We start from the raw sequence: 23,639 nt of genomic DNA, 5'->3' as shown, positions 1-23,639 counted from the left end.
GATCTTTGTTGAGTACAATTTGACATTAAACGATCTTTGCTGAGTAAGATTTGACAATAAACGATCTTTGCTGAGTGAGATTTGACAATAAACGATCTTTGCTGAGTAAAAATTGACAATAAACGATCTTTGCTGAGTGAAATATGACAATAAACGATCTTTGCTGAGTAAAAATTGACAATAAACGATCTTTGCTGAGTAAAATTTGACAATAAACGATCTTTGCAGAGTAATACAACAAACTAATAAAAAAAATAATAAACGATCTTTTCTGAGTGTTGATGGATTTAAACAATTTTTGAATGTTTTTCTTCACAGTTAACGACTTTAACGGATTAAAGTTTGACAATAAATGATCTTTGCCGAGCAATTCTTCAAAATAAACGATCTTTGTTGGAAACCGGAAACAGCCGTGTCCTTCCTTCCTGTTCCCGCCCCCTCAGCTGATTCTCCGCGGTTGTAAACAGAACCTCCGTCCGCCGGTCCTCCGGGTCCCTCTCACCTCCTCCTGCTCCTCTGACTCCTTCACGATGGGAGAAAACGACGACGCGGACATCATCGAGCACCACGTGGAGGAGGAGATGGAGAAGAGGGGCGCGAGGAGCCACGCAGCCTCCTCCTCCTCGTTCCCGGAGAGCGTCACTCCGTCCGACCGGGACCGGGAGGGCCACAGCGGGACCCAGTCCTCCCACAGGCTGCTAGCGTACAGCGACGCCCTCATCTCCATCATCGCCACCGTCATGGTGAGAAACACGCTCCTAAACCTGCAGGGTGAGGCTGGGTGAGGGTGGGTGAGGGTCTCAGGGTCATACTCTTCTTAACAAAGATAATAACAAACATCAGTGACATATGGCTCCGTTCAGTCAGGCCCTACTTTTATTTAGGTTAGTATCACTTTCTGTTCTGACGTAGTAGTCTTGTTTCCACTGCAAGAACTTTTCCTAGATCCTAGGAACCTTTAGGAGGAGCTCAGCATCCATAGGTCACAGTTTAATCTAGTTCCTGAGACATTGTTCTATTCTTATAGAAAAAATTCTCTTTATATCAAGGAGAAGTACTTTTAATGCAAGAATAGAAAAAACTTCATAGGTTTGATCTTTGAGTGTCAGGTATTGGTTGTGCACCTTAACCTGCCAAATGCAGACTCATGATGGTCTGTGCAGCACGTGCATGGGTCTCCAGGTCTCTACTAGCTTCAGCCCCAATAAGGGCCTCCATCAGGCCTGCATGAGTCAGGTAAAACTGCAGGATGACACAGTCCAGTCCTTTTGGGCCGACACAGCTCTCTACAAACCCACTGAAAGTCAACAGAAGTCAGTAAAAGTCAGCCCCGGGTACGATCTGGTGCAGAGGTCAGTCATGACGCGGTGCCTCACATCAGTTAGCGAGCTAGCAGCATCATTTTTAAGCTGGGTTTCTCTCTCAGTATGTCCAAATCAAACGTGATACACTCAGCCTCCTCTAACGCTCTGTCCTCCATCCACAGATTCTACCTGTTGCACACACAAAGGTGGAGGATAACGAGGTAAACTGACATGTGAATAAATATTATTCAATAAAAATCCAGTAGTATCCACACAGAGCTGATATTTATGAAGATTATAGCTAATCAAACTATTGACAGGCATTTTAAATATGTGTGTGTGTGTGTGTGTGTGTGTGTGTGTGTGTGTGTGTGTGTGTGTGTGTGTGTGTGTTTCAGGAGTTGAGGCAGAGTGTTCAGCTTCTGCTGACCACAAAAATCGCTGTTTATCTGATGACGTTCATGATTGTTACCGTCGCATGGGCCGCTCATATCAGGTTAATTTATTATTATTATCGTTTTATTATAATCATTGAACAGCTTTATTATTATTATTATTATTATTATTATTTTTATTATTTTTATTATTATTATTTAATTAAACAGCTTTTTATTATTATTATTATTATTATTATTATTATTATTATTATTATTATTATTATTTAATTATAATAATTGAGCAGCTTTTTATTTTTATAATTATTACTATTTTTATTCTTAATATTATTATTATTATTTAATTATAATAATTGAGCAGCTTTTTATTATTATTATTATTTCTATTTTTCTTCTTAATATTATTATTATTATTTTATTTTAATCATTGAACAGCTTTTATTCTTCTTCTTCTTATTATTATTATTATTATTATTATTATTGTGTTATCATTGTTATTATTTTTCAACTCTCTGTGTTTCTTATATCTCAGGTTATTTCAGGTGATAGTCCGTATCGATGACTGCCTCGCTCTGCTCAACCTGGTGAGAACTTGTCGTTCTTCTCTTCCTTCCTGTCGTCTCTCTTCTGTCTCCTCATCAGGGGTTATTTCCTTTTTCTCTTTAGTCTTCTTCTCTTGCTTCTTCGAGGTTCACCTCCACTTTGACATTCAGTTATAAAACATTAAAAACACCAAACCACATCTAACAGTCAACATTTTTTGCGACTGTCAAACTGGTGAAAGCTACGGAAGATGATTAGGGCTACTGGAAAAAAAAACTCAATTTTTTTTTTTGTTACTATTTTTTTTCTGAGAAAAAATTCAGAATTCTAACTTTAAACTAAAAAAAATAGTAAAAAAAAAAAAAAAAAGATGGACTTTTTATTTGTTTTTTTTTTGCAGTGGCCCTAATTATCTTCAGTAGGAAAAAAATTGAAACAAATAGATGCATTCTGGTTCCAACAATCACCATTTACATGAGCTAGAAGAATATCAGAAAAAGGAATTCATGGCTAAAAATAAAAACTAGCTCAAATAAATGAACTAAAACCTCCAAAATAAAAATATAAACAGTGCTGTGAAACCAAAGAATTCACAGATTTCAAAGTAAAATAACTTATAGTTTATCTTGTAAAGATCGTAAACAAGTCGCTGAATTTCCCGTAGGTAAGACTGTTGAGAAAATGATTTCTGTCGAATTTTAAAGTGTTTAAATTGTGGGAGAAACTTTTGTTCCTCTGTTTCTTTTTTAGCTAAAGTGAAGTTTTTGTTGATTTTGATTTCAGGCCTGTATGATGCTGATCACCTTTCTGCCGTACACGGTGAGTCTGAGTCTCTGCAGCAGCTCGGAGGGATGAATGATGGATGTAGAGTCAATTAAATATTTTTAGAAAATAAGTTGAAGTGTTAAAAACATTAAAACATCAGTGTTAAATATGGATGAACCTGTTCACTCTTTCTAACAATAAAAGTTAGATTCATTGACTTCGTTCTTTCTGTCTCAGTTTTCTCTGATGGCCACGTTTCCTGAGAACGTTCTGGGGATTTTACTTTTCTGTGGCTGTGTGATGGTGATCGGAGTCATCCAGGTGAGTCACTTCACCTGCCGTTACGTTATCTCACACGACAATGTTTTACTCTTTGATGTTAATGTCATCTCATGCCTGTACTGTAGAGTTTTAAAGAAATAAAAGCACTTTTATTTCTGTTACAACAAACTACATCTGTAAGAAAGAACTGATAGAAACAGCTTTTACAAAAACCCAAACATGAGGTCAGACATCTCAGTGTGAATTTAGATTAGAAGTAAATCTAAAAGTGTTTTTGGCAGCACTTTGGTTGAATTTGCTGTAAACTGTGGTAATAATCTCATATCTCTTGTAATAATCTCCTCAGTGTCTGATCGTGCTGTACGCCTTCAGCCGTCCCTTCCTGCTGAACGAGCAGATCCAGATCTCAGAGCACCAGACCTTCTACAGAGAACACATCCTCAAAGTCATCATGAGGGTTCCTCTCATGTGCTTCATCGCCAGCATCTTCTCCTTCATCTTCTTCCAGCTGGTACCAACATTTAAAAAAACTCTCAGTTTATTATAATTCAGGCTTTTAAATTAGATCAAGGTTGTCACTTTTGTTTTTTAGGTGATAAAAACTTAGCGAATATTCAAAAGAGGATAAAGCCGAGAGACGTTTTCTTATTTCCTTAAGTTCGTTTTTTAAGTCCTTGATTTTGTTTTTAAAGCTCTACACAGTCTTTATGCTGCAGCTCCATCACTGAGGTTCTAGAATGTTCCACATCACAGACAGAGACATGATGTCACTACATTCTGGAACTCTTTAAGCTCTCTGCCCTGATGATGTCACTACATTCTGGAACTCTTTGAGCTCTCTGCCCTGATGATGTCACTACATTCTGGAACTCTTTGAGCTCTCTGCCCTGATGATGTCACTACATTCCAGAACTCTTTGAGCTCTCTGCCCTGATGATGTCACTACATTCCATAACTCTTTGAGCTCTCTGCCCTGATGATGTCACTACATTCCGGAACTCTTTGAGCTCTCTGCCCTGATGATGTCACTACATTCTGGAACTCTTTGAGCTCCCTGCCCTGATGATGTCACTACATTCTGGAACTCTTTGAGCTCTCTGCCCTGATGATGTCACTACATTCTGGAACTCTTTGAGTTCTCTGCCCTGATGATGTCACTACATTCCATAACTCTTTGAGCTCTCTGTCCTGATGATGTCACTACATTCCATAACTCTTTGAGCTCTCTGTCCTGATGATGTCACTACATTTCATAACTCTTTGAGCTCTCTGCCCTGATGATGTCACTACATTCTGGAACTCTTTGAGCTCTCTGCCCTGATGATGTCACTACATTCCATAACTCTTTGAGCTCTCTGCCCTGATGATGTCACTACATTCCATAACTCTTTGAGCTCTTTGCCCTGATGATGTCACTACATTCTGGAACTCTTTGAGCTCTCTGCCCTGATGATGTCACTACATTCCGGAACTCTTTGAGCTCCCTGCCCTGATGATGTCACTACATTCTGGAACTCTTTGAGCTCTCTGCCCTGATGATGTCACTACATTCTGGAACTCTTTGAGTTCTCTGCCCTGATGATGTCACTACATTCTGGAACTCTTTGAGCTCTCTGAGGCCTTGTCCACATTAGTCAGGTATAGGCGGTCCTTGAGTTACAAATAAAATCTCTAAGTAACATTCTCAATACATGTTTACATCATATTCATGGGGAAACAGTACAATGATGACGGACATTTCAATTACTACAAAATATATAATGTAATATATACTCCAGACTCAAGAGGATGGACGATGCTGATGACCACGTAGCACTGCGTAGCTGTGTATTCATATGCACTCCTTGTTTTCAGGAGCTTTCAAAATGAGCGGCGTAACTTCAAAACCTTCTCTATTTTCTTACGTACAAATATTTATTGGCGCCATAAAGTCGAAATGACGTAAGTCTAGAACCGCGTAAGTGGAGGACCTCCCGTATTTTCAAAAATGAACATCCCCTCTCATTAATTTTCAAAAATACTTCCGTCCACCAGCTGTGACATTTGGGAACCAAAAGCTCTGTTTCCCTATTTCTACATGAAACCAGAGTTTTCCCAAATCTTCACTTTGGCTGGAGTTTTCAGAAAACATTGCTTTTAGTGACGTAAAGCTGCGGTCTCATATGGACAACAGGTGTAAATATAAAGAAATATTTGCGGTTTCCCAGATACCCAGCTACGTGTGGACATGGCCTGAGTGTTTTCAAAGGAATCTAAAGACCCCTACCTTTTTGATCAGCTTTGACTGCAGTATTACAACCACTGATTTAAAAATTAATAATCTTATCTTTGTATTTCTACACATTTTGCTTTTTCAGTCTTTATTCTGTCCCTCAGGTGCCTCCGTAGCTCAAAAATCTCTGCTTTTCTTTCCCTGGTGTTTTAGTAAACTCTTATTTCAACCTCCGTCAGAAACACGTTGATTTACACGCTGTCTCTTTAAGGGTCCACACTCCACAAACCCCCTTCAATCTGATTGGCCAGCTCTCTGGAGGCCTGTTAGACATACCTGCCAACACTCCAGTTTTCAGTGGGAGTCTTCTGTTTATAAGCCCTGGATGTGCTTGTCCATTTTAGTTTGAACAGCTATCAGCAGTTCAGACTTCCACTCTTTAAACTGCACCTTGTCTTCCCTCAGTCGTACGCGCTGTTGGCGATCGTCATCTTCCTGCCGTACATCTCTCAGAGTCTGAAGTGGTGTCGAAACAAAGCCATCGGTGAGCTCCAGATTTTGTTGAATCAGTCTGAGAAATGTCCAGATGTTGTCAGCTTTCTTAATAAACTCTGCCCCCTACAGGTCAGGTGGAGGAGACTCCAGACTCCATGATGTTTTACACTTACCTCCCCAACGAGCCGCTCAGCAAGGAGCGAGTGGAGGCGTTCAGCGACGGGGTCTACGCCATCGTAGCTACGCTGCTCATCCTCGACATCTGGTAGGCAACAAACGGGACAAATTTAAGAGTTTCTCGAACTTTAAGTTTAGTCTTTAGGAAAAAGTTAATTCTTGTTGATTATGTCGTAAAAAGAGGTAAAAATCTTTTCTTCTGACCTCCGTCCAGCGAGGATAACGTCCCCGACCCGTCTGTGGTGGAGAAGCAGTTTGGCGGCAGCCTGGTCGCCGCCCTGCAGGTCTACGGTCCAGAGTTCCTCGCGTATTTCGGCTCCTTCGCCACCGTCGGCCTCCTCTGGTTCACGCATCACTCGCTCTTCCTCCACGTCACCAAAACGACGCGCTTCATGGGCCTGCTCAACACCTTCTCCCTGGCGTTCGTCGGAGGTTTGCCGTTAGCGTACCAGCTGACGCACGAGTTCCCGGACAACTCCCGCAACGAGCTGGAGGCCATCCAGATCAGCTGTGTGATCATCTTCTTCGCGGGGATCTTCCAGCTGGCGATCTGGGTGGTGGCGCTGTACAGCGAGCAGGAGACGCTGCACCCGTACGTACGCTACGGCGGGCGCGAGCACGTCTTCATGCTAGCGAAGCTGGCTCTCTACCCCTGCGTGGCTCTGGGGACCTTCTTCCTCACCTGTATCCTGAGTAAATTCAGCGCCCCCATCTTCCACCTGATGGAGATCACCGTGCCCTTCGCCTTCCTCCTGCTGAGGCTGCTGGTGCGCATCGGGTTGGCGCTGCTGCGGCTCATCTTCTGCCCCGATCGGCCGGATACGAGGTCGATCGTCGTGGAGGAAGACGAGACCAGAGTGCCGTTCAACGCTTTGGTGACTTAGCCAGGCGGGAGTTTGTCAGGAAGTGGAGTTCACTGACGGAGCGGGAGGTGTTCGTGCTCTGAGAGAGTTTCTGTGAAGGTTCAGACGAGGAACCGGGTGGAAACGAGGAAGAGGAGCGACCTCCTTCAGAGTCAAGAGGAAGAAGACGAGTCAGGAAGAAAGCCAAAGTCCATCCTTACTTTTATTTATTCCTGTTTGACACGATAACTTGAATGTTAGCTCTAAACTCTTAATCATTTCTGTACGTCACTCTCTGATGTGATCGATTGCTTACAGGTTCAGACAGGAAGTAGGACCAACCTGAGAATGACAGCTTCCTGTTTCAGGGCTTTACGACACGCTTTAGCTTCTGTGACATGAAATCCGTCCTGCAGCTTCAGCTCCGTCCAGATCCTCTGTCAGTCTTTATTTAAAGTTTGTCTCTTTGAGAAACTCTGGGCCTCGTTAAGGGTTTAAAAACTGTAGCATCAGGAAAAAAAAGTCTAAAAATTTGAAGAATGAAGAAAATTTCAATGTTCTTTTTTTTATTTATAACGTACAACTTTATGCTTCAACTTTTGATTTGTAATCTCAGATTTTCTTTTTCAAAGCTCGTCTCTTCAGTCAGAACATTTTGCAAAAGAGGTATTTATGCGTCAGAAAAACGTCCAACAGCAGGTGATGTTACCTTCTGATGAGATGAATGTTAGCTAGGTCGTGGCATTCTAGTTTGTCCTTCCTGGGCCTCTGTATTCACCGTGTTCTTTGTTTATATAATATCATTAATGTGAGTTTATTCTGTTGATGATCTGTTCTTTAGGAGCCTTACTGTGGAGTAGTGAGAGTGCCAAATTACAAAAATAAAGCTATAAAAGAATAAATAAATAAATAAATAAATAAATAAATAAATAAATGAATAAATAATATAAGAATCTATAAAAGAATAAATGAATTAATGAATAAATTATATAAGAATCCATGAAATGATAAAGAAATGAATAAAAAATAATTAAAAATCGATGAAAGAATAAATAAAAAATGAATAAACAAATACATTATATAAGAATCCACAGAAGAGAAGGCTAATAAAAACAGAAATATAAAGAAAAAAAAGTTAAAGAAAAGAAAAGTGCTTTATAAATAAATGAATAAATAAGTAAATGAATAAAGAAAGAAAGAAGGTAGCTATAGAAAGAAAAGTAGTGATATTAATCAAAGAATAAAACCTTTAAATAAAACGCTAATAAAAGTATTAATATACAATCAAATAAATAAAGGTATTTAAATCACATTAAAATGTCACATTATTAAGCACTTTTCTATTTATTTTTTGATTTGTCTTTAAATTAATACTTTTATTCGCCTTTTCTTTTATGGATTCTTATATTATTTATTTATTGATTCATTTTTTAAATTATTCTTTTATAGATTATTATATACTTTATTAATTCATTTTTTCTTAATTTTTTTATTCTTTTATAGATTCTTATTTTTTTAAATTTATTAATTTATTCTTTTATAGATTCTTATTTTTAAATTAATTAATTTTTTTATAGATTATCATTTACTTAATTCATTTTTTATTCTCTTATAGATTCTTATATAATTTATTTATTAATTCATTTTTCCTTAATTTTTTTTATGCTTTTATAGATTCTTATTTTTTAATTATTTTTTATTTATTTATTCTTTTTTAGATTCTCATATAATTTATTCATTAATTCATTTATTTATTTTTGTCTTTTATAGATTTATTTTTGTTATTTGGCACTCACTACTTCATACCTTACACTGGACCGGAGTTATAGAACCTATCATAGACGCCCTCTGCTGGACAGAGTTGGAAAGTGCAGCTCATGCTGTAATATTTGAAAAGCTCAGTTTAAAAAAATAGATTAAGTCAGTTTTTGTTGATAATAGTGTCGTTTATCTAAGTGATTTGATGAATTTGATACCAACTTCTTCCTTTATTGCCCAACATGTTTTTATATTAACCCTCAACTCTCTTTAACTTGACTTTGCTGAGTTTCTTTTTCCTGGGGAAAGCTTCACTTTTGACCCCTCTACTTTTCTATCAAAGCTCTTGCTCCTTACTCTGTTTACTCTGAGTCAGCTGATAAAGTTTCTTTACTTTTCTGACATTCAATCCCATAGACAAATAGGTGTCTGATCCATATGTCTCGGCTATCTGTAGCTTTTGAAGCAGTTGTGCAGCCAGAGTCTGCGAAGTAGAGACTGTGATAATAATAATTATAATTATTATATATAATAATTATTATTATATAATAATAATAATAATAATTTTTTTCTTTTGAGAGTTTAAACACTTCTTCCCGACATATTTTACGATCCCCCCAAAAAATACACAAGAACTTCAGCTGTCAATCATCGTTTAACGTGACGTAAAGCCTTATTTTTAACCTCGTATAACTAATGAAAACGGAACTTTTCAGAAAAAAGAGGACTTGGATACAAGACAGCCAAATGATATCTTTAAACCACCACAACAATCAGACGTGAGAAACATTTCTACCAGGTGTATTAATTTTTTAAAGTTTGACCACAGCCCATCTGGAATGACTGGGGAGATGGATTTTTTGACCTATACTGCAGCCAGCCACCAGGGGGAGCAGTTTTTGTGGGGACTTCACTTTGAGCCGAGCAAGATGACGTCCGTTTTTTTTTTTACAGTCTATGGTCTCAGCATGTAGTTTGTCTCAGTGGTGTAGCCGTACTCTAATATCAAGTGTCTCTAACAGTTGAAGGAATGAAGGTGGTTGAGGTTGTGATTAATCAGTTGCTCTTTTTATTCCACTCCACACTTTTTGAAGATTTAGATTCTGTCCATTCTGTTGAGTATAAACGGCCCAAACAACAACTTAAAGAAAATTAATCAGTATAATAAAAGACATTTAAAAGCACGAACCTCAGAACTTAAATTCCAGTGCTTCCGTACGAACGTTTCTTATTTTTAAAACATTATTCTAGTTCAAAGCAAATTTTTCTTGTTTCATTGGCAGATTTTTTTTACTCGTTACAGCAATTCAGACCTCATTTTAGTCTTTAAATAACTTGAATCAAGACATTTTTCTGGACTGACCAGTTAAATGTGGCTCATATCGAGTATTTCAAAACAATTTTACTTAAAATAAGACAAAAACACTTGATGAGATTTCCGTTTTTTGCAGTGTACAATTGCAAAGTGGATTGCAACAATCTCAAGACTCACATATTTTGTTTGTTGACATGAACTGTTAACGGTGTTTAATTAGCACATTTAGTGCAACAATATTTCCTTTTTTCTAGATAATCTGTTTGCTTTCACTAAGTGAAACATGATCAATATCCACAGCCACCCTGAGACTAACATGATTCAATATTTTAATCGTTGGACAGCTCTGCTTAAAACAACTTTCAAGCTAACTGTAGTTTTTCAGTAGATAGACTGTATCTATAGACTTTAATAAGCCCAGAGGAAATGTGTGATTAATCAAGATTAATCACAGTACAGTTGGGCTGGGGGTAAACGATTATTTTTAAAACGATTAATCGGGCGATTAATTGGGTGATTAATCGTCCAATTATTCTAATGATTAATTGGACGATTAGTCTAATGATTATTTTTCTGTTGTTCGATTACTTCAAAACCATAATGTATCCCAAATAAATGCCAAAACAATCTCTCTCATACAGAGCTAATTAAACAACACTGTTTTGCACAGCAAGATGCAAAATATAGAATGAAATGATAAAAAATAAAAAGGCCAGTCTGTTTACTCTTACAGTCCATTAGAGAGCAGACATTTGATCAACTTGATAAAAAATTTTTAGCACTAGTTTTAACCTTCAATTCTTTCTGAGCTCGCATGTTCTAACTCTGTCCAGCAGAGGGCGCTGTTGTTCCTGTTAAAGTTTGTCAATGAGTGACTGTACTTATAATTTTTATACTGACACAAAGAAGAAATGCACTTTAACGTAAACCTGACCTGAGCAGGAGAAAAGATTGTTTGTTGATGTTTTTTTAATTTAGATTTAAAGTCTTTGTTTTTTTTTAATGAGTGTTTTTTTGTCGCTTCTTCAGGATGTTTTTGAGGGAAATGATGCTTTGACTGGTTTGCTGTCACATTTTTTTTCAAACAGTAAAAACCTCTGTGTTCTACAGAGGCGTATTGCATTCACTTGAAGAAAAAAAAACCAACTCAGGTTTTTCAGAGTAATTTATTCTTCGGTTTGTTTTTTGTGGTAATTAATTTTGTTTTTCAGATTAATATTTTTTTTATGGATTTGTTTTTTGTTATAATTATTTCTGTTTTATGAGTAATTTCTTGTGGTAATTAATTTTGTTTTTCTGATTAATATTTTTTTTATTGGTTTGTTTTTTGTTATAATTATTTCTGTTTTTAAGAGTAATTTTTTTTTCTGTTTTCAGATTACTTTTTTCCTGTTTTTCTGAGTATTTTTTTTCCTGAAGTATCGAGATATTTAGAAATCCTGTGAGATCCTCAACCTGCTGTTTTTGTGGTAATTTTTTCCTCCTGTTTTTAGGAGTAGTTTTTTTTCCTGAAGTATCGAGATACTTTGAAATCCCGTGAGAACCTCCAACCTGCAGACGACTCCCGTGGATGTGTGGTGGCTCCTGTGTCCCACACGGATCAGAGATCCTGATCGGCACATTTATGCCTTATCCTAAAAACAGGACGAAAAAATTACCACGAAAAACAGCAGGTTGAGGTTCTCACGGGATTTCTAAGTATCTTGATACTTCAGGAAAAAATTATTCCAAAAAACAGGAAAAAAGTAATCTGCAAACAGAAAAAAAATATTCATAAAAAAAAGAAAGAATTATAACAAAAAACAAACCAATAAAAAAATATTAATCAGAAAAACAAAATTAATTACCACAAAAAACAAACCGAAGAATAAATTACTCTGAAAAACCTGAGTTATTTATTTGTCTTCAAGTGACTGTAATACGCTCCGTAGTGTTCATATATTCTCTAAATATCGGACAGTTACAGAAATATGCATCAATAATCCGCCTGCAGCAGCCGACCTTCCTCCTTTTTCTTCAGTTTACCATCACAGGGCTGAGCAGAAACCACGCTTCATATCTAATCTGACGCCTCCTGTGGTTCATCATCGTTCACTGCGTGCACAAATCTTTCTGTTGTTGAGCTGTTTGTGAATAAATGTGAAGATAAATCACTGATTGTTTATTTCTGTTACTCTAAATAACAAAATAAAACCTGACACGTTTTAAAGAAACAAACTTTATTCACCTTCTTACAGTAAACATCTTTACAATATCCCTACAGAGACCTCAGTGTGTGTACATAATTTAATATTCCCGTCTTTATATTAACATCTCTATAATCTGAAATCTGTTCCACTCCAAAGCTAAACATCGTCATTAGAAAACATTTCTGCTCAAAGCAAATCACACAAAGTATTCACAGAATGATAAATTAAAGACAGAAACCAAACATCTGCAGTGCGTCAGCGTCACACAGTCCGGCTCCTGAACCCGCGATAAACTCTGAACCCGGGGAGTTTCACCGTCAGCGCCGCGGTGAAAAGAAACGTCTGAACAGTCACTAACAGCTGGAGTCTGGAGCGTCCATAGGAAGTAAACATATTTACTACGATTATTTCTGCTCAAACGATGCAGATTAAAGTTGGTATGTTTGAAAAAAAAAAGCAACTACAGACACTTTTTTTAAAGGTTGGATTTTAACAACAGATTTTAAACGTGTTGAGTTCAAATATTTGATCCAGTGAGTCGGTTCAATGGGAAAAAATCTGTTAGTAAGTGTTGAAAACTTTCATTTCTGATTCCAGTTTCTCTCTGAGGATTTCACTGCAAAATGTCAATAATAAGAGGGATTCAGTATTTCAAATGTATACGATCAAATTTAACTTTCGCAATTCCACTTTTTCCTTCTTCTCATCTTTTTTTCTGAATCTGAGATTCTTACATTTTATCTTTATTATATAAAAAAAATGATTTTCAAATATTAAAGCCTTAAATTTTCTTATCATATGATTCAAACTACTTTGTTACAGTCTGAATTTCTCATCTGAAGCATTCGATCCTTAAAATAACTTCAACTTGACAGAACTAAAGACCACACATGTTAATCGTTTCATCGTCGGCGTAGAGATTTAAGATAATAGGTCATGATCAGTGTTGCCAACTCTTTAGTAAAGAAAGTAGCGATTGGCTGTCCTGGAAGTCACTAAATGATGTCATCCCCTAATTTGCATAACGACTGTTTTTATGTAATTATCATGGATGCTGTCGGAGAGAGTATTGACATTTCTGTATTTGTCTGTATCAATTTCCCAGTAACGGATTGATAAAGTTATTCTATTCTATTCTATTCTATTCTATTCTATTCTATTCTATTCTATAAAAAGTCTCCAAACTCCAAAAAAGTCTCTAGGTTTGTTGCTAGTACCTTTTTACTTGAAACAGTTTCTAGAAGGGTCAGCTAAGTTAGAAACACTGTTCACTACTTATCAACCAATCAGAGCTGTTGCAGGGAAAGAAGGGAGGCGGGGCTTCAACTGGAACAGCCAATCACAGGATTCCATAAATAAAGTCATGAGGAAACTGCAAAAACTAAGGCTGTGTCTGAAATGGCATACTAACATACTACATACTACATGGTCGTTGTGTATATACTGTATACTACATACTATAAGTATGATTAGAGTGCCAACCGTTTACACTGTAGTATACTACTCGGTTTCCCATGATGCATTTCAAAACCTCCGACGACAAAAATTGGAAGCACACATAAGTCTATGGAAGCACACCAGGCTGTCAAATATATCTGTTGATTCTCCACATTTGAAAGTTTTAAGAACATTTTAGGCGAGAAAGTCATCACGTAGAAAACCAAAATGTGGTCATTTGGGCCATAAAACGCACGGATACAAATTTAATTTCGACATTTCGGACATTCTGTTAAGAGCGCCAATATGCTATCAAAGAAACTTCCGGTCCGCTCCAGAACAAGAGCCTAATTTACAAAAGCGTTAAAGAACTTAAAGGAGATAAACGGGTACTTTTATTTTGAAAACGGGAAGTTCGCTAGTGGATGATTTTTAGCTAACACCGGTCTCAAGACGAATTCATCTCTCTTCAAAAAATTAAAAAATGTTTACTGCTCGCAGACACCGAAGACGATCCGTCCGTCGCCTCAGGCACTTTATTTCTTTGTGCTTACGTTTAGGTTTCCCTGTGGAGCTAAGTCCATTTTAGTCGCTTCTCATCTTGTCATCTCATTCTGTTTTTACGTTTATAAATACGGGGCTCGCAATGCATTATGGGGCGTGTCAGTGCGACTAGTATGCCCACCTCCCATACTTAAAGTTTTTACCGATATAGTATACATCCGGGTATTTCTTGCGCACACAATCTTTTCATACTATTTAAGGTGAACGCACTACAAACTATTTTTGACGTCATACTTAGTATGAGTAGTACGTTAGTATGACATTTCGGACACAGCCTAAGAAACTCCTCTCATCTAAATCTAATCAGACTTAATCTGAGCCAAATTCAGCTCACAGGTCCAGAACAAAAACGCCTGATTTCAAGATTTTAAAGACGAAAAAATGAAGCCTGATTTCTGTTTCTCGGAGTCACACTGCAAAAAACGAAAATCTTATCAAGTGTTTTTGTCTTATTTGTAGTAAAAAACGTCTTTTTTTTTTTTTTTTTTTACCAGATATGAGCCACATTCAACTTATCAGTCCAGAAAATATGTTATTTTGAATTATTTAAAGACAAAAATGAGCTCTGAATTGCTTCAAACAAGTAAAATTTGCTTAAAACTGATTTTTTTTACTTGTTCCAAGCAATCCAGAGCTAATTTTTGTCTTTAAATAACTTGAAATCAGACATTTGTCTGTACTGATCAGGTCAGTGTGGCTCATATTAAGTCTAAAAAGACATTTTTTACTGAAAACAAGACAAAAACATTTGATAAGATTTCAGTTTTTCCCAGAGCAGAATATCTTCATACGAGAAACTAAACTAGTAAAAGTTTCTTACCTCGCGAGCATACTTCTTTTTTAGACTTTTAACATCTTTAAAAAAGACATTTTCCTGAATTTGTGGCTCAGACTGAGACTTTTCAGACAACTTTTATTAAAACTAAGGAAACTAGGGACCAAACTGAGGATTAAACCGGGGACATTTTTACTGCAAGTTGGAAAAGCTGAAAACAAATGTTCTACGATAATCTGTGAGTTAACACTTTCATTTCTTTTAAGCACTTCTTTTTTTGTTGTCAGCAATTTTACTTCTTTAAAGCGAAACATTCAGATTAAATTAACCTGAGTTGAAACCTCAAACTTTAAATAAACTGGAAAAGAAAAGAGGAGTTTTCATGATTTTCTCTGAATGAGCGACTGAGAGAAGGCGTGGGCGACGATGTTGATATCTAATGTTTTTCTGTTTTCACACTAAAGATCAAACAATCAAACAATCAAACTTTATAATTTAATCCTCTAATGTTTAAAAAGAGTTGGGTTATTTCCTCTGACACGCTCCAGACTCTGTGTGAGACTGATTTTACAGACGTGTACCGATCGCCTGCTGAGCGTCTGATTATTGCTGACCCCATCTGGGTCCGAGCCGGTCCGGATGAGTCCGACCTCGGCGACGGTTGAGGAGACGAACTGTGTGAAGCAGGTTTATACAGTACAAACAGCTGGTCCCAAAATCCACCCAGCACCCTTTTCTTCTCAAACACGCTAAAACGCAGCAAAGTGGTGAAGTAAAACATGCCCTGCGTCCGGCTACAGGAAGGGACACACATTGCACAGGCCCCGGATCCAAACCGGCTCCGTCTGCAGAGTCCGGATCAGGAGCTTCTCAAAGGATCGTCAGTGTTATCAGACAGTGCTTTGGTAAACAGTCCTCTCCCCACGTCCACGGAGGAAACACGCCCACAGAGATCGCTGACCCCACCCACCCACAGTCTGAGGAGCCACACTTTGCATAAGATTCAAATATTGCTGATAACACCTGGGCCCCTGGGTTCAGACCTGGGCCCCTGGGTTCAGACCTGGGCCCCTGGGTTCAGACCTCTACACCTGTGTAAATACAGCTCCTACATGTTATCGCTGATAACGTAACGCTAACATTCAGACGCAGTAATCTAACAGTGATTTGATGCATAAGAAGGTTTGAACTACGGTGAGTCAGAGGACAAACGTTTAAAGGAGCAGTTCAACATTTTAAAGAAGAGCGGCTTTAACTCTCAGAGGGTCTAAAGATCATACATATCACCATCACATGACGCTGGATGAAGTTCGAGTCGGAGCGGGAGGGTTTTAGCTTAGCTTAGCTCAGCTTAGCATCAGGACTGGAAGCAGAGGGGACTTTTTAACCCACCTGATTTAAATGATTGTTCTGTTTTTGATTTATTTTTTCTAAAACTGGGATATATGTTTGTGGCTTTTGGATCAAATTCGAGGGAATCTGGGAAACCACATATATTTTCATACGTTTAAGTCTATCATCCACACCAGGGGCGGCATCATGGGTGGGCCCAGCTGCCCCAGGCCCACCACAAACTTTTCTTAAAAACATTTTTTTTCTTAATTTATTTTTTCAAATTGTTTTTTGAAGAGAAATACTACGTTTTTTTCACATTACGCTCATTTTGTTAATATTAGATGCCCTGTCTTTACAAAATGAGCCAAGTTTATCGAACTTTTAGCCTGTTGGTTAAAAGTTATGACTCATTCAGCCTCATGTTAAACTGGTAGGACTAGAAAATTATTTTTGGGAAAGCCTGTAGAGTTTCGTCTTTTATTTTCCTGTGGTTAATGTTGCTGCTCTTACAGCCTAAAATACATGGAAAGTTGCATTAGAGCTAGGGATGGGTAACTTTCACATTTGAAACAATACAGTACCAATGCCCGGTACCTGGCAATCAGTATTGGTACTCAATGATACCAATTTCCTGTAATTTTTTGGGGGTTTATGTGGTAAAAATATCAATTTGTTTAATAACATAATATATATTTTTTTCAATTTAACATATTTCTTCTTCAATATATACCCTTGCAATGCTGTGTTCATGTCCAGCATGGAAAATCTCCTTCTCTTCCACTCCCTCACAGTCACAATGATGTGTTTAGGTACCTTAACATGGTACCTTTTGATTTTACGTCAATCAGTACCCGGTACTTTTGACAGAATTTGGTAGGTACCTATAAAAGTACCTAATTAGGGCACTCCTGTTTGGCTGATACCATTGAGAGCCGTCACAGTCTGATGCACCAACATTTTATCAAATATTTACGGATCAAAATCTGCTTTTAAAACATACATAGTAATGCTACTATATCTAAGTTTTATAATTTAAGGCCCACCCAGAGTTTGAAATCCTGGCTCCGCCCCTGATCCACACAAACAACAGTTTTGCGTCACTAAAAACAATGTTTTAGAAAACCCTGATTTCATTGTTTCATGTAGAAGTCAGGACACAGGGTTTTTGATTCCCAAACGTCACAGCTGACTGATGGGGGCTCATTCTGATTGGCTGGCACAGGTTTTACGTTTGATAAACACTGAAAAACGTTGGTTTGGCGTGCTTCAAGTGCATATACGAAAGTATTTTCAAAAAGGAAAGAGGCCTTATGGTGCGGCCACACCAAACGCGAATTTGCGGCGCGATTACATACAAAGTCAATGCAAAGACGCGTTTAGCCGCCGATTCACCTCGGGCGGCGCGATTCGCATATTTGGCGCGGCGCGTTTGGGCGGTAGACGCGAATTCGCTCAAGTTCAAAATATTCCCCCACGACGTCATTGTTTTGACGGCGTTGGGGGGCAACTGCCGCCTGCTCCGGCTCCAACTCCGCCGGAGGATGGAGGAGAAAACAATCTGTGTGGTGTGTCATCATCCAGAGTTATACGATACGACGTGTGTACTCTACAGAGACAGAAAAACAGGATCAGGTTTGGTTGAAAGTCTCTGAGGAGACAGGTTTTGAATGTAAGTTCTGAAAACATTCGTTCCCAGCTGGATCTGCCTGCTCGGGTCATCACTGAGTCCGACTGTGTTTTCCTCAGTGGAGTTTTGAGCCTGATAGAGAGGAGGGAGGAGCGGGGCAGGGGCAGAGCCAGGGAAAAGATGGAAGTTCTCTGTGCTCCTCTCTTTCCTCCACCCCTTCATTATCCCCAGGGAGACCTCCGGAAACATGGGTCGGGGGTTCGGGGGTCGGGGGTAGGCTACGGGGGGTCGCGCAGCGCGTGACAGGCCATTCGCGCGAGTAAATTCGCGTGTTCGCGTTTGGTGTGGCCGCGGCATTAGACTCCTCTTTCCTGGGTCAAAGTCCTCGACTTGTTGGACTCCTCTTATCGCCCCAACGATCGACACAAACAGATTTTATCTTTCTTTACTTCAGTCACAAGCTGAGCATCGCAAACAGCCATCCATCCATTATTTATTGTCTCTACCAGAGACAAAAACATTGTTTTATTTTTGACTCTGAGCCACATTTAGCTGATAAAACCAGAAAAACGTCTGGTGGTTTATATTTCTTTCCCCATTTTAAGCAATTCAAGCTTCATTTTTGTCTTTTCGTATCTTGAAATAAGACATTTTCTGGACCTGTCGGGTAAATGTGGCTCAGATTAGATCTAATATCCGGTCTTGTGTTGTTTGAGACCTTAACGGGTTAGCATAGTGAAGCTAACATCTTAGCCTTCATGTTTTCCCAGCGTCTTCTTCTTCTCTGCAGAGTTGAAGCTTCTCTCTAAAATGTTGAACTGCTCCTTTAAACCCTCTCTGTTGGTCACTCCCTCTAAAAGCAGCAGCCTCATATCAAACCTACACTTACTTTAAAAAATCTAGTTTCTTCATGCTAAAGGCTACGTATGACTCTTTTTTTTGTTGCATATCATTTCTCAAAGCTTAAAGTGTTTTTTTTTCTGCAGCAGGTCACGTTAGTAGTTGAAGTCGTAGTATTTGTTCAGATAAATAGTTCCAGTATATTTATGTACATTGCATGACGTTGAGGTGTTGATGCTCTAGTTTCTGCGTTAGCATGCCTACGGTCGGACTCTGCTGACGGCCACTGTGCCTCTTTTTTTCAGACAGAGCGCTAAAAGCTACGGGTCACGCTGTGGAGGATAAACATGGCTTGGTTTAGCAGGACTGGCGTTCATGCTACATGTGTGTTACGCTGTGAGGTTAGGAGCATTAAACAGAGAAGAGTCTATAAAACAGAGTCCGCTGCGTCGTCTCATCCGTCCGTTTCTGCAGCTCGGCGCCGCCTGCCGACGCCGTGGGCCCACGTGCTGCTGGTAGAAGCTTCTCCAATCTTTGTTCAGCTAGAGTCAGTGCAATATCTGCGTCCACACGGAGCCGCCCTCATGTGCTGGAGTCAGTGTGTGTGTGTGTGTGTGTTTCTGATGTGTGTGTGTTGGTGTGTTTTCTTCCACGCAGTCTGAAGCGTCGGCTCAGGTCCAGAGTCGTGTTTTTGAGTCGAGTGAGGAGCCGGCAGGATGAGGATGGAAGCTCTGCGAGAGGCTTTGGATCACACACCAGTCAATTCTGAAGAGTGTGTGTGCGTCTGTGTGTGTCTGTGTGTGTGTGCATGCTTACACAAACCCTCCAAACCCTCACACACGCTCTCCACCCGTCCTCCCGGTGCAGGTGTCTCACTCGGCCTGAGCGGCGGCGGCGGCGGGCGGCAGCATGCCTCTGTCCCTCAGGTGTGTGTTCAGCGTGTGGAAGATGCTCAGCTGCTGCTCGGGCTGCAGCATCAGCAGCTGCTGCAGGACTTTACTGGGGTTAGGTCCTCTGCAAGACAACAACCAGGACATGATCAGAAACCCTCAAAACTCCTACAGCAGGAGCTCCTCTTCACTTCAGAAACACAAAGTTTAAACAAGACAAAAAACTAAAAACAAGACTCGAGATCCGTTTGCTCAGACGTCTGTTTGTTTACTTCCTGTTTCTCAAGCTTCAGTTTTTGTTTGGAGAGAGGAAACAACAACAGCTGCTCGGGTCCAAAACCAAATGTCTCCTCCTCTGTGTTTTTTACTCCCCAGCTCTGAATGAAATGAAAAAAAGGACCCACAGCCCAAGACGGTATGACGTATGAAGCAGAAAAATCAGAGAAATATGCTTTGATGTTGATTTCCTAAGATTAAAATCACTAATTTGGAAAACAAGCAGAAAATTTATGACATCAAAGTCAAAACTCGTGACCGGAAAATACAAACTTTGTGAGATTGATTTGAAGGAGAAAAGTGGCAATTAATGTCTGAGATAAGAGTCGACATGTGGGAAAAAAGGAGAATTTATGACATTAAAGAGCAAAGACTAAAAGGAAGGACAGAAAGATTATGAGTAAGTAAGTAACGCAAAAACTTTGTGGGATGAATGGAGAAACTTTAGAAAAGTAAAAAGACACTGATTTAAGAGAATTAAGTACAAATTTGAGAGGGAAAAGTGGAAACTTAAAGAGAACACGCCCAGAAACTTCAGGAAGAAAGTAGAAACTCTAAAAGAGAAAAGAAGAAACTTAAAGAGAAGTAGAAAATTCAGGAAAAAAAGCAGAAACTGAGATAAAGAAAAGGAAAAAGAAAGAAAGAACGTAGACACTTCAGAAATAAAGTAGAAACTTAAAGAAAGTGGTATCTCAAAAAAAGACAAGTAGAAGCTTAAATACAGGAAAGTAGAAACTTTGAAAAAAGTAGAAACTCTAATAAAGAAAAATAGAAAATTTAATAAGAAATATGAGAAACTTTAATAACAAAAAATACAGACTTAAATACAGAAAAAAAAATTAACCAACTAAGAGCAGAAACTTAAAGAAAAGAAGAAACTGTAGTAAAAAATGTAGAAACTAGTAAAAAAAAAGTAGAAACTTTAATTAAGAAAAAAAGAGACTTAAAGAAACGAAAAAAATTAACTGAACAAGAGCAGAAACTAAAATAAATAAAAGTAGAAGCTTAAGTAAAAAAAAGTAAAAACTCTAATAAAGAAAAAAAATAAATAAATATGGAAATAAGAAACTTAAAGAAAAGTAGAAACTTACGTTAAAAAAAGTCAAAAATTGTAGCTCAAAAAAGTCGAAACGGTAGTAAGAAAAGTAGAAACTTACGTTAAAAAAAGTCAAAAATTGTAGCTCAAAAAAGTCGAAACGGTAGTAAGAAAAGTAGAAACTTTAAAAAACAAAAGACAAGAACTAACAAAAAAAGAAACTTAAAGAAAAACTGAAACTTAAGTAAAAAAGGCAGAAAAATACATAAAAAATTGAAATACATGAAAAAGCAGAAACTTCAATAAAGGAGATCCTTAAATAAAGAAAAGTAGAAACTTCAGTAAAAAAAAAAAAAAAGAAACTGCAGGGAAAAAAGGAGCAGAAACTGAAATTAAGAAAAGTAGAAACTTCAGTAAAAAAAATCAACTCAAGGAAAGAAAAATAAAAATTCTGACATTTAGCAGAAACTTTGAGAGAAAAAAGAAGAGATGGGAGGGAAAGTACAAATTTTTAAAGATAAAAGTAGAAACTTTATGAGATTAAAGCAGAAAATTTGTCAAAATAAAGAAAAAAATTGAGAGAAAAGCTTCAAATTAATGAGATTAAGTCAGAAAAGTTTGTGATTGAAGAGAAAGTTTAAATATTGTGACTGAGTAGGAATCTGTGAGCTCGTCTCCTGCTGTTGGTCCATCCATCGTTCCTGTGAGACGAGCTGCTGAGGCCTGAAATTAAAAACCTTTGTGCGTTTTGACGCCTCTGGCTCTCACCTGATGAAGCTGGCGATGTAGACGTGTGTGAACGTGGCCATCAGGTACTGACAGTCAAACCGGTCCATGATGCCTCCGTGTCCGGGGATGGTGCTGGCAAAGTCCTGCAGGGCAGAGAGAAAAGAGCAGCTGTCAGACACTGATGCTGCCACCAGGGGGCGGTGTGGAGCAGAGAGCTAACCTGTCTCTTTAAGGTTAATCTCTGCTCCATGCAGCAGGTGAAGTGGTCTAACCAGTTCCTGAAGTATTCATGTGTCTGAATGAGGAGCTGCGTGTGTGTGTGTGTGTGTGTGTGTGTGTGTGTGTGTGTGTGTGGCTGAGGGTTTGGGTGGAGCTCAAATCAGTTCAGCTCAGTTCAGTTACAGAAAGCAATAATCTCCCAAAGTTTCTACTTTGATTTTAAACTTTTTCTGCTTCTTCTTTCATATTTGTGAGTTTAATCTCAGAATATCAAAATCACTTCATCACTTCTCTCGTGTTCTCGTGAGACTTGGTTGTTTCAGAAACTTTGTTTAGCTCCAATCCAAATTACGAGTCACAATCAGTTTTAAACTGAAACCTCCCTGAGAGCCTCTACGATGGTTTTTGTCCATGAAAAGAAGAGCTTTAGGTAGACACGCCTGAGATTAACAGAGTGATTACAGCCTGTTTCACTGCTGCAGGTCGGAGCAGTAATACTTTGACTTTTTGAACGCTTAAAGAAAACTGTCCTGCTGACAGCAGAAAGGGAAACAGCGACATGAATGTGTGCAGCAGCTCTGTGAGATATACTCTTTATCCTTCCACCTTCCATCGAGATAAAGATGAAAACAAAGCGAAGACAAAACTGAGATGTTGTTTACTTTTATTTTGAAGGCTCGCTTGAAGCCGCTGGCGAAGAATCCCCCAAACGGTCCGATGAGAGAGGCGAAGGACGAGAGGAAGATGCTGTGGATCTGAAACGGGTACAGGTTCACTGTTTTCTGGAAGATACACGAGAAGAGGCGGGTTAAAAATGGAAAATACGATACGAACAACAGGAGATACACGTCAAACTCAAAAGCAAATGCTGGGTGCTGAAATGCTGATCCCTAACCCTAACCTCACCCGCCCTATTTACAACCTCAGAACTCGGGTCAGTATTAGCAAGAACCACACGGTACTTGGGTCACGATACGATAGTATCGCGATGTATCATGATATCACAATTTGGTGATATATTGTGATATTCTCCACAATTAATTAATGAAAAATAGAGTTGATGTTTATGCAAATGACACAGTATTGCTCAAAATTTAAAAGACAATTTAAGTCAAAGCTATTTTGTTATGTTAACTTATAGCTGGTGTATAACTCTCATGATCTTTATCTTTATTGTTGTTTCTTGTTGTAACTAGAGTGCCTATGTATATATGTTATTCTATATATACATATATGTTATTCTATATTATTATTATTATTTTTGTATTTTTCTACTGACTACATCAATTGCTGCGTCAACACAACAATTTACCAGTTTGGGATCAATAAAGTAATTCTATTCTACTCTATTCTATTCTATACTGAAAGTCAGATGAGTGTTTCATACACACACTTAACTTGTAAACATTAAATGCATAGAGTTTGTCTACTGTGACATTAGAAAGAAGAAATTATTGGATGAAAGACATAGCCAGTTGGTGAAACTGATAAATGTCAATTGATGTAACTAGAGCCCGACCGATATGAGATTTTGGGGCCGATGTTGATACCGATACTGGGGGCAAAAAGAAGCTTATATCCGATATATCGAGTGATATCTGATATATGGGCTGAAATACGTAAAAATTCATTGA

The 23,639-nt window shown here is 38.3% G+C and overlaps 2 protein-coding genes across 3 annotated transcripts in view; one reads left to right on the top strand and one right to left on the bottom strand.

Moving 5' to 3' along the window:
- Positions 1–442: 442 nt before the first annotated feature.
- Positions 443–8,229, top strand: tmem175 (transmembrane protein 175). Its single transcript, XM_074670539.1, has 10 exons — positions 443–743; positions 1,487–1,525; positions 1,703–1,800; positions 2,232–2,283; positions 3,026–3,061; positions 3,245–3,328; positions 3,636–3,800; positions 5,967–6,045; positions 6,126–6,261; positions 6,388–8,229. The coding sequence occupies exons 1-10, from the start codon at positions 531–533 to the stop codon at positions 7,055–7,057; spliced, it is 1,572 nt and encodes a 523-aa protein (XP_074526640.1). The 5' UTR covers positions 443–530; the 3' UTR covers positions 7,058–8,229.
- A 6,335-nt stretch (positions 8,230–14,564) lies between these two features.
- Positions 14,565–23,639, bottom strand: part of cds1 (CDP-diacylglycerol synthase (phosphatidate cytidylyltransferase) 1) — a 44,714-nt gene continuing 35,639 nt past the window's right edge. The window contains exons 11-14 of one of the 2 annotated variants that reach the window (XR_012598275.1): positions 22,668–22,787; positions 21,826–21,929; positions 18,371–19,869; positions 14,565–17,695 (exon numbers count right to left, since the gene is read on the bottom strand). Coding sequence is in view for 1 of the 2 variants with exons in the window: in XM_074670526.1 (XP_074526627.1) it covers positions 19,728–19,869; positions 21,826–21,929; positions 22,668–22,787 (366 nt within the window). In the remaining variant the exon portion in view is untranslated. Of the gene's footprint in view, positions 17,696–18,302; positions 19,870–21,825; positions 21,930–22,667; positions 22,788–23,639 lie in introns of those variants that run through there. The other variant, XM_074670526.1, reaches the window with a different exon arrangement.

The sequence above is a fragment of the Halichoeres trimaculatus genome, unplaced genomic scaffold (genome assembly GCF_033239565.1).
Source record: "Halichoeres trimaculatus isolate MK-OKI-2021-1 unplaced genomic scaffold, fHalTri1.1 fHalTri1_scaffold_5, whole genome shotgun sequence".
In the NCBI taxonomy this organism is placed as follows: domain Eukaryota; kingdom Metazoa; phylum Chordata; class Actinopteri; order Labriformes; family Labridae; genus Halichoeres; species Halichoeres trimaculatus.
The sequence above is the reverse complement of the archived record's forward strand: the minus strand, read 5'-3'. Positions and strand labels throughout refer to the sequence as shown.